A 10,114-nucleotide genomic window follows, 5' to 3' on the forward strand; every position below is an offset into this window, starting at 1 on the left:
TAAAAATCAAATTAAAAGTTCTACAGTTGGTGAGATTTGTGGAGAGCTTTTATTCTGAAGTCGTGTGACCGGAAGTTCCGCTGTGAGGGGATGACATAGGGACTAAGTGGACTTTTGGAGAAATGTGGCTAACATGCTAAGCTAAGAATGAGAGCATGCTAAAGACACCTGTCGACAAGGTGTTAGCATGTAGCTCAAAAACCTGAGCACTTCCTGTCCTCCAATAGTCCACAGAGCTGCGAAGTGGCCAGAAATCACCTGAAAGCGATGTGTCGGCAAAGAAAAACAGCTTCCAGCCACAGACCGCTTCCTGGAGTAACTTTTATTATTCAAATGTTAAGTTTGGATTTACAGGCACATGGAACAAACAGGATCACTCAGGTCCTCACAGGGCTGGAAACAGAAGAAAACTGAAGCCAGGAGTCCTGCAGGCTGTGCAGCGCCGTGCCACCGTCGAAGACAACAGGGTTACAACACAAATAAGTGGTACATCATAACTTAAAATACTGTTCATACATCAGGTGTGCATGAGCTGCACAGCCTGCAGAGCAGCCGTCTGGATGGAGAGCCAGGAGTCAGAGTCCAGTCCACTGAGCGCCGAGCGCCACACACACACACACACACACACACAGCTGTTCGTGTGCACACACGGACAATCTGAATTTCTCAAACTCAAAAAGCCCAAAACTCATCTTGGCTGTTACTCACTGGATCAGGATCCGGTTTAGTTTTCTGTTCAGGACCCGATTTAAAAAACCTGCTTCAGTACCAACATGAGGAGACGGTGTGAGGACGACAAGGACATTCTCGTGAAGTAAAACATGGACGCCCTCGTTGGGACTGTGATTACTTTATATTAAGGCACAAAAAACTCATTCAAACAGGTAACTACTGTATCAACACGTGACCGAGCTCATCGTCTCCATAAAGTCAGTGATTAATTCAGTAAAATGACTCGTGAGGCAGGAGACGCCTTTAAAACATGGCCTGATTGGTATAAAGGTCAAAGCTCAAAAAACAAACAAACAAAAAATATTCAGTTAGGTTGAATTAACGTGTGAAAACCACAGAATCAATAAAACACAAAGGAAATATTGGCATCGCTATGAGGCAGCAACACTGAGCTTTGTATACAAGCAAGCATATTATAATAATAACATACCACAGACGTTATCGTAGATATTTCTATATATTTAACCAGGAGGTTTCAGTTGATTGATTGTGATAGAACTTAATGTGGCTGTTTGCACGTTGGAGTTTTATTCTGAAAATCAGCCAGTCCTGAATCATTGAAGCATATATTTACACAAATAACAAACTCCTCACTCTATATCATAATAAAAAACATTCACACAAAAATATAACATTTGAAATAATTATTAGCACCAGTGTATCAGATAAAATTCTCGCTACGCAAAATGTACAAAGTTGCATAGTGTTGGATTGAGCCCGGAAGAAAACGTTAATGCGTGATGGGTAAGAACACCAGTGACGAGCAGCAGCAACGACCACAAGGTGTCTGTGGCGTTGTGACGTCAGAGCCGGTTCTTATTGGAACAAGCTGACAGGACATGGCGTTGCAGTTTGTTCCCGTAAGATCCTCAGAATATCTCGTAACCCAGACCCAGACTATGTGGGGAGAGGACTTTGAGGAGCGTTTTTCTGGACTTGGAGGCTTCACTCGACGACACAGCCCACAATAGGTGTAAATACTGCTGAGGAGGAAGACGCTCCTCCGCTGACAACGCCACGGCTTCGGGAGAAAAGAGGAGACGAACGAGAGGATTCCTTCACTGTGTGGATTCTGGAAACATGCTGCTTTAAGAACAAAGAAGAACATCGAGGATGGTTCTGAGGAAGCTGGTGTTTCCCCGGGCACGATGGGTAATGGCTGGTCAGACGCAGGAAGCGCAAGCGGACCTTTCTCCGGGTGAGAGGAGCTTCCCGTGTGGCTTCTGCGTCGGTGAAGCTTCCTCTGGTGGAGCAGATGGGTGCAGTCACGTCGGGTTTGTGGTTCTGATTTTTCTCCGAGGTTCTTGTGCCTCTGAGTTCATTCTACTGAAACCACGTTACTGCGTCTCAGAAAAAAACCTAAAGACAAAACAAATAAAAGCTGCTTCTCTTCTGTTAAAAACCGTGAAATATTGGCTTCGCGCTTGAAATGAAAAACAAAGACAAGAATCGGAAAATGAAACGTTTGAAAACTGTTTTGGTAAAAGTTAGATGTGTGTGTGTGTGGGGGGGGGGGGGGGGGGCTGGTGGAGGAGGAAGAGGGCAGGGTTAAGGCCTCTCCAGAGACGGCGTGTTGAAGCAGCCGTCGGGTAACGTGTTCTTGATGTCATTGAGGTTGGCGATGTCGGCGCGGATCTCGCGGATCTGCCGGTCGTAGTCGTTGATCATGTCCTCCTGCGTCCGCGCCACGTCGTTCAGCTCCGCCAGCTTCTTGTCCAGCTGGCTGTTGGCCATCTTGTTTTTAGCGCTCTTCAAGGACTCGTCGATCTGGTTCAGTTTGCTCAGGTCCACCTTGTCGATGTTTCCTGAAAGGAGATGAAAGACAAAATGAGGCAGTTTTGTTTTGGCTTCATGATAATCAATGAGAACCAATCAGATGAGGCCATGAGGGTTTCCTTTAGGAAGTCCTGATGAACTCTCTGATCTGCCCGGAAGCCAACACGTTTCAATGACTTCTCAATATGACGTGTATTACTGAGAATAAGATGCAGCTGCCTGAGAAGACAAGTTCTGGGGAGAAAATGTCTGGCCGGTCTGCTGAGATCGAAGCTTCACTTTTCTCTGAGCCTCGTCTGAGCTCTCGTCGCTCTCTGCTCCATCACAACTGCTGCTGGGTTAAGGTTAGCTCTCAGAGTCTCAGACTGTTCTTACCCAGCTGATCCAGCAGGGCGGTGATGGTGCTCAGAACCGTCTTCACGGCACCCTTGGCCTTGCGGGCATTGTCCTCCGCCTCCTTTGCGTTGTCTGACGCCTGAGGGACAGTAAACAGCGTTGATTCAACACAGCAGTGATTTTACAGATTCACGCTCTGAACCAAAGCGAGGCAGAACCGGCTCGTACCATTCCAGCCATCATCATGTCCTGGTCGGCCTCGGCCTTCTTCCTGGCCAGCTCCCGCTCGGCGGCGCTCAGCTGGTCCATCATGTCGTTGACCTCTTTGTCCAGCTTGTTGGTGTCCTGGAAAGCCTTCTCTGCATCCTCCTTGGTCTTGGCTGAGCCCTGAAAGGACACAGGTGTGACTGACAGTGAGGAGGTGATACCAGTCAACTGATCTACATATTTCCAGCTGAGCGCGGACAGCTCGCCATCAGGTTGACGTCGCATCCTGGCGTACCTTCTGCACGTTGCTGGCGATCTTCTCGGCCTCCTCCGCCTTGTTCTTGGCCTCGCGGGCGTCGGCGGCCGCGTTGCCCAGGGCCGCCTCCGCCTGCTTGGTCTTCTCATTGGCGGCCATGATGGTGCTGTTGATGTTGGGGATCTTCTTCATGGCGTCCTCAGCGGCGGTCTTGTTGTCGTTAACCCTCTTGTCGAAGTCTGCAGGAGGCAGATGAAATCCAGATGAGACGATGAATCATTGATTAATGATAATAAACCAGGGTCGCTGTGACGGACGCATACCTCTCAGGTCATTCAGGATGCTCTCAGCCTCCTTGAAGGTCGACTGGCCCTTCTTTGCCGCCTCCTCAGCCAGAGCTTTGGCGGCGTCGGCTCGTGCCAACAGCTGATCTGCAGTCTGTCAGACAGGAAGAGGAAAGCAGACGTGACCAGCAGAACACAGAGCACAGTGCGTCTGATAAAGGCAGCGCAGAAGCTTTCAGTGTTTCCTGTATTGTTTACATTTCATTCCAGGTTTCACTGTTTTATTTTTCTTACTGTTTTTTTCTTCTATCACTGTTGCTTTTTTATTTTTGTATTATTTGTAATTGTCTGATTTTATTTGTCTCGTTGCCTCCTGCAGTGTTTTACTGCTGGTTCAGCCATGTGATGGACTGTGTGTTAAATACAGAGCGGCGGTCAGCACGTGTTAGCATAGCTTAGCTTAGCATAAAGAGTGAATTAGCAGCAGGTCACCGGCTGTGGTTGACGTACCTGCTGCTCACTTTTGCCTTTCTCCAGCAGTTTGCGGACTTCCTGCTCTTTGCCCTTCAGGTCGTCTCTCAGGTCGTTGTACTCCTTCTCCGTCTTATCAATCAACTTGTCGAGGTCCGCCGCCTCCTTCTTGATCTTACTGGCTTCATCCTAAGAACGCAAAGATAGAAATAAATGATAGAAAACATTTCAAGCCAGCAGAGCACTTTGGTGTGAACAGATTTCCACTGAGACCGTCACCTCCAGAGCCTTGGTGTCCAACGGCGGGACACTGGTCAGGTTGGCAAAGATCTTCAGAGCTTTGTCTCCGGCGTCCTCGGCCTCGGCCTGAACCTTGCTGGCCTGTTTCTCCAGATTCTTCGCCAGCTCCTTCGCCTCGTTGTACCTGAACACAACAGTTACGTTAGAGGTGTGTGGCGCCGAGGTCTGCCGGTCAGGGTGGAGGCTTTGGGGTCACCTACTTCTTGTTGAGCTCTTCGATCTCCTGACTTGTCTTGCCCTCTCCGTCCAGAGTCTTCAGCAGCAGATTGTACGCTTTGGTTGACGTGTCATTGGCATCTCTGGCAATCTTCTCGATCTGGTCGGCGTCCATCTTGTGCCTGAGAGAAGCACAGATACATGAGAGTCTTTGCCGACAAGATACCTGAGCTTCACAATGTTTCAGGACGGATCCGAGCTGCGGTCTTACTTCTCGGCCAGCCTCCGAGCCTCCTCAGCCAGCAGCGTCATGTTGTTTGGATCTCCGGTGCCGCTGGGGGGTTTGATGTCCTGTGCATGACATCGGCTTAGTTAATCAGGCTCTGTTAGACTAATAGTTGCAGTGACAACAGTGAGACTACTCACCACTTTGCTGATGGCGTCCTTGGCCTTGTCCAGCTCCTGCCGGGCTCGGTCGATCAGGTTCTCTGCATCTCGGACTCGGCCGCGGGCACGGTCAGCCTGAGTGCTGGTGTCCTCCACCGTGTTGCGGATGTTCTGCAGTCGGTTCCACTGGGTGGTCAGAGTGTTGTTGATGTTGTTGAGCCGATCCAGCAGACCTCTGTCTACATCTGCAAGGTCAAAGGTCATGTTGGATAAATCATTTCTAGACCCTCGTGATATCAGGACACAGTTTGCTCCTGAGTATTAGTCTGTTACATGTTCTGTTTTGCGTGGATGCAGCCAATGTTCTGGATGTGTGTTACCTTTGCTGGTCTGGGCCTCCTCCAGCAGTTCCATGATGGCTCTCTCCGCCTCCTTCAGACGATCCTCGAAGGCCTTATCGCTGACGGTGTCCTGACCCGAACCAAGGTTATCGATCAGAGTCTGCAGGTCGTGAAGCTTCTGCCTCTGCTGGTTCACCTGGAGAGAGAAACCGAGCTTTAACTTGATGTGTTAAAAATGAGAGTCCATCCTCTGCAACTTAAGTTCTTCCTGCGTTAATGTCTGTCTTTTCATCCTCACCTTGTCTCTGACCAGACTGTAGCAGGAGGGACACTGCTGGCAGCCCGGTGCCGAGCGGTTGTAGAAGTAGTTCTCCTCGCACATGTCGCAGCGAGCTCCGACGAAGCCAGGCCGACACTGGCAGCGGCCGTCTTCTTTGCACTGACCCGACTGGGAGCCTTCGGGGTCGCAGTCGCAGGCTGTGGGGGACACAGAAAGGACACATGAGACCGAATCAAAGCACCGCTCTGACAAACCGCTGCAGTCATGCCACCATCCTTACGTTTGCATCCGGACGAGCTGAAGCCAAAGAAGTTGACCTCGCAGCGTTCGCAGTGCCGGCCAGTGACGCCGGGCTGACACTCGCACTGTCCTCTAGTGATGTCACACTGACCGTTGGTGGAGCCAATCGGATTACAGTTACAGCTGTGGGAACGAGGAGAGCGAGAGTTAGCATGAAGCAGCAGCCAGTCACTTCAAACAATGCCACAGTTGTGATGAAGAGGAGAGGACCGCTGACCGCTCGCAGCCGTTGCCGCTCTGCAGGTTGAAGAAGCCGGGCTGACAGGCGCTGCAGTCGCGCTCGGCCACATTGGGGAGACACTGACACTGACCGGTGACCTGAGAACAGCCGGTCTGTCGGCCAACGGTGCCGAACGGAGAGCAGGAGCAAGCTGAGGAGGAGGAGGAGAAAAAACCACAGCTAAGTGCTTATTCGGCCGACAGAAAACATCTCTAACATTCATCACTAAACGAGCTAAATGAGCCTCAGAATGAGTACGTGACCGTCAGGACTTCCTCTTACGTTTGCACTTGTCGGCAGGGTTGGCGGACAGGGCATTGCCGTAGAACCCCTCCTTGCAGCGGTCACAGAAGAAGCCGTCGGTGTTGTAGATGCACTTGAGGCACTCTCCAGTCTCACGGTTGCAGTTGCCTACGGCGTTGGGGTCAATGTTGTCGCTGCACTTGCAGGCGCGGCAGGCTCGGACCGGCCCGCTCTGACCCAGAGGGTCGCCGAAGAAACCGTCGTCACAGAGCTCGCAGCGCTTACCTGCAGACAGGTGAGGACTGTTACAGTGTGCGTTCCAGAGGACACTGAGCTTGTCAAGTTTGTGTCAGGTCAGCAGAAACTCCCATCAGATCCTGTTTGCTGGTCATAATCTTATCCAACCTGGTTTCTCTCTAACAAGCCAGGTGTGACGTCATTGCACGTCAAGCCCATTTTCAGGACAGGTCTTTGCTTTCCAGGAAGCATTGGAACCTTTACAAACTGAACGAGGGGAAGTTGACCGTCACCCTGAAGGCACCAGGTGTGGTGTGTTTACCTACCTGTGGTCCCTGCAGGACAGTTGGTGCAGACCACCTCTCTAGTTCTGAGGACGACAGCGCAGGTTGCTCCAGCTGGACAGGGACAGGGCTGACAGTCACCTGACGTCCCCCGGGTGGCGTCGCCATAGAATCCGTCTTTACAGCGCTCACAGCTCAAACCTGCCGTGTTGTCCCGACAGTCACATGCTCCTGGACGGACAGACAGACATTCAACCAGTTAGTAAGCAGCCAGTAAACCAGTCATTGAACCAGTCAGTAGCGGATGTCACCTGTCTCTGGGTTGCAGGCGTCGCTGTGTCCGTTACAGTTGCAAGGCTCACAGGGGCTGAAGGCTCCGAGCTCTGGACGGGCGCGGCGATATCCCAGAGTGCACTGCTCACAGTGCTGACCCTGATAACCCTGAGGACAGGTGCACCGCTCCACCCAGCGAGCTGGAACACCCGGACCCCGCCTCGCCGTCACCAAGGAGACGTCATCGAGGTAACCAGCACCTGCAGAGACAAATTCATCAGCAAATAATGCCCAACGCTCCACGGCGTTTGACATGAAAGTGTGTGTGTGTCTGTGTGTGTGTGTGTTCGTACTCCTGTCGCTGTAGGTGCCGCGGATCTTGATGGCGGTCAGGTTGTGGAGAAGTTTCTGGAAGTCTGAGTGGCCAAGAGGGGGCGTCCAGGGGTAGTCAGCGCTGTCATGGAGCCTAAACCACAACAACAGGTAGGCAGATTAGCATCCATCGTCGGTCCAAATGAATCCAGATTATTGCTAATAATCTGTCACTCAGAGCCAGATTAGCAGATCATCATCAGAATGTGAAATGAAATGTACAGATCAAACATGAATCTGTATTGTGTCACAGCAGTGCAGATTATAGTTAGATACAGATTATGACAATAAATCTTAATCCAGATTATTAAAGAAATGTAACATTAGATGTAGAGATTATGACCAGAAATCAGTCTAACTAAATACAGATGTGGAGATTACACACAGATTATGACAACAAAAAAGAAATCAAATTAAATCCATACATTCAAATTTACAGATTATTTTATGGTGTTTCAAACCAGGAACACAGATTATGACCAAAAATCGGTCAAAATAAATTCAGACGTACTGCAGAAGACAGATTAAAACCAGATTAACAGATTATCAGAAGAGTTTAAAAGAAATGATGACAGTTTAAAAGCAGATATACAGATTATGAAACAAACATTGAGGATAAGCGAGATCCTGGAAATGAAAGATCTTCAGTGTTTGTGTTTTTAGAAAGCGTCAGTTAATTATGATGTTTGTAGTGTTTCATCATCAACAACAAACCACGTCCGCCTCCTGCGTCTCACCTGAACACATATGTCTGCATGTTCTCATTGGGGTAGGCGTTGCCCTGAGCGATGAGGGGGACGGTGACCCTCAGACCGGCTCCCTCCAGGACCAGATCCTCCGCTGACAGCCGGGTGTCCCGCCGGTCGACCCGGAAACTCAGACTCAGGTTCTGTCCATAACTCAGCATCTGGTTCCCCAAAAACTTCCCTGTGACACACAAAAGCACAAGAAGAACACAGAGCCTGTCACACAGGTGGAGTGCACCTGAAGGTCCTCAGACCAGCTGGGAGTGCACCTGCAGATAAGGATCCAAAGTGTGTGTGTGTCTGTGAGTGTGTGTGAGTGTGTACCTGGGGCTACGAAGTACATGGGGAAGTAGTCGTCTGAGATGAGGGAGATTTCCTGTCCTCTGGGAGACCACTGGATGGACACACTGGAGCCGTCACGCTGCTGACCGGTCCACTGCTCGTCATCTGAGACAGACAGACACAGACACACAGACACACACACACACACAGACACACAGACACACACACACACAGACAGACACAGACACAGACACACACACACACACACACACACACAGACACAGACACACACACACACAGACACACACAGACACACAGACACACACACACACACACACACACAGACACAGACACAGACACACACACACACACACACACACAGACACAGACACACACACACACACACACACACAGACACAGACACAGACACACACACACACACACACACAGACACACACAGACACACAGACACACACACAGACACAGACACAGACACACACACACACACACACACACAGACACAGACACACACACACACACACACACACACACAGACACACACAGACACACACACACACACACACACACACACACACACACACACACAGACACACAGACACACACACACACACACACACACACACACACACACACACACACACACCAGTTCAGAACAGAGACACCCATCACCATGGTGCCGTGTCTCCTCGGGGCGCTCTGCCCTGTGTCTCGCCTGCAGGCGGTCGTACCTCTGGAGAAGGACGAGGTGACAGTGTGGATGCTGAAGCCTTCGGCGCTGTCGCACACGGACGAGTGCTGGAAGCAGAAGCAGGGGGTGCAGCCCTGAGGGTTGCTGGGGTCCAGGTTGAAGTAGCCCAGCTTACACCTGAAGGACACAAAGAGGTTCAAACACACAGCTCACCTGGCCGCCTCCTGTGACCTTCATCACTCAGACGTGTCACCACGAGGGCCAGAGGTCAGAGGTCAGACTCCAGCCGTGTGGTGCATCTGATGAGTCTGCATCACTTTATCATCCTGTCTTCATGAGATTAAATGACCTCACTGCTGCAGTCATCATAAAGTCCTTTACTTCCTGTCCGTCCTCCCCTCTTCCTCCTTCCTGTCATTTCATCTTATTTCTCCTTTTCCTTCCTTCCTTCCTTCCCTCCTTCCTTTCCTTCCTTCCTCCCTTCCTTCCCTTCCTGTTAACCCATCGACCTTCTCACACATTAAACTTTCTCACAGTGAAGCAAACAGCTGATCTGAACTCTCCACTGCGGCGGTTTGTCAAACTACTTCCTGTACAAACTGCTGATGTGGACACACTGAGCAAGGAAGATGAGCAGACTCTGACGCTCCAGTGACATGTCCATCAGCATCATCGCTGTCATCTTCGTCATACACGACACACTATTACACTTCACACCAGAGGGTTAATTTAAAGGTGCTGACAGCTAAATGAAGCTGCTGACAAGCTGTGTGTGTGTGTGTGTGTGTGCGTGTTTTACCTGTCGCAGCTGAAGCCCTCCACGTTGTCTTTACAGCGACACTGTCCAGTGTTAACGTCACACTCCTGAGTGCTGCCAGAGGGCGAGCAAGAGCACGGCCTGATGGACAGAGACCGAGGACGA

At 50.5% G+C, this 10,114-nt stretch overlaps 1 protein-coding gene across 1 annotated transcript in view; it reads right to left on the bottom strand.

The window, feature by feature from the left end:
* Positions 1–303: 303 nt before the first annotated feature.
* The window catches only part of lamc1 (laminin, gamma 1), a 39,947-nt gene continuing 30,136 nt past the window's right edge, over positions 304–10,114 (bottom strand). Inside the window, exons 7-28 of the mRNA XM_076745444.1 lie at positions 9,992–10,090; positions 9,233–9,369; positions 8,526–8,648; positions 8,193–8,382; positions 7,437–7,549; positions 7,122–7,343; positions 6,853–7,041; positions 6,329–6,574; positions 6,044–6,197; positions 5,807–5,949; positions 5,545–5,723; positions 5,286–5,442; positions 4,945–5,150; positions 4,790–4,869; positions 4,563–4,700; positions 4,342–4,486; positions 4,102–4,251; positions 3,631–3,745; positions 3,347–3,546; positions 3,073–3,231; positions 2,884–2,983; positions 304–2,537 (exon numbers count right to left, since the gene is read on the bottom strand). Of these exons, the coding sequence (XP_076601559.1) occupies positions 2,281–2,537; positions 2,884–2,983; positions 3,073–3,231; positions 3,347–3,546; positions 3,631–3,745; positions 4,102–4,251; positions 4,342–4,486; positions 4,563–4,700; positions 4,790–4,869; positions 4,945–5,150; positions 5,286–5,442; positions 5,545–5,723; positions 5,807–5,949; positions 6,044–6,197; positions 6,329–6,574; positions 6,853–7,041; positions 7,122–7,343; positions 7,437–7,549; positions 8,193–8,382; positions 8,526–8,648; positions 9,233–9,369; positions 9,992–10,090 (3,502 nt within the window). The 3' untranslated portion in view covers positions 304–2,280. The remainder of the gene's footprint in view (positions 2,538–2,883; positions 2,984–3,072; positions 3,232–3,346; positions 3,547–3,630; positions 3,746–4,101; positions 4,252–4,341; positions 4,487–4,562; positions 4,701–4,789; positions 4,870–4,944; positions 5,151–5,285; positions 5,443–5,544; positions 5,724–5,806; positions 5,950–6,043; positions 6,198–6,328; positions 6,575–6,852; positions 7,042–7,121; positions 7,344–7,436; positions 7,550–8,192; positions 8,383–8,525; positions 8,649–9,232; positions 9,370–9,991; positions 10,091–10,114) is intronic.

The sequence above is a fragment of the Chaetodon auriga genome, chromosome 12 (genome assembly GCF_051107435.1).
Source record: "Chaetodon auriga isolate fChaAug3 chromosome 12, fChaAug3.hap1, whole genome shotgun sequence".
NCBI lineage: Eukaryota > Metazoa > Chordata > Actinopteri > Chaetodontiformes > Chaetodontidae > Chaetodon > Chaetodon auriga.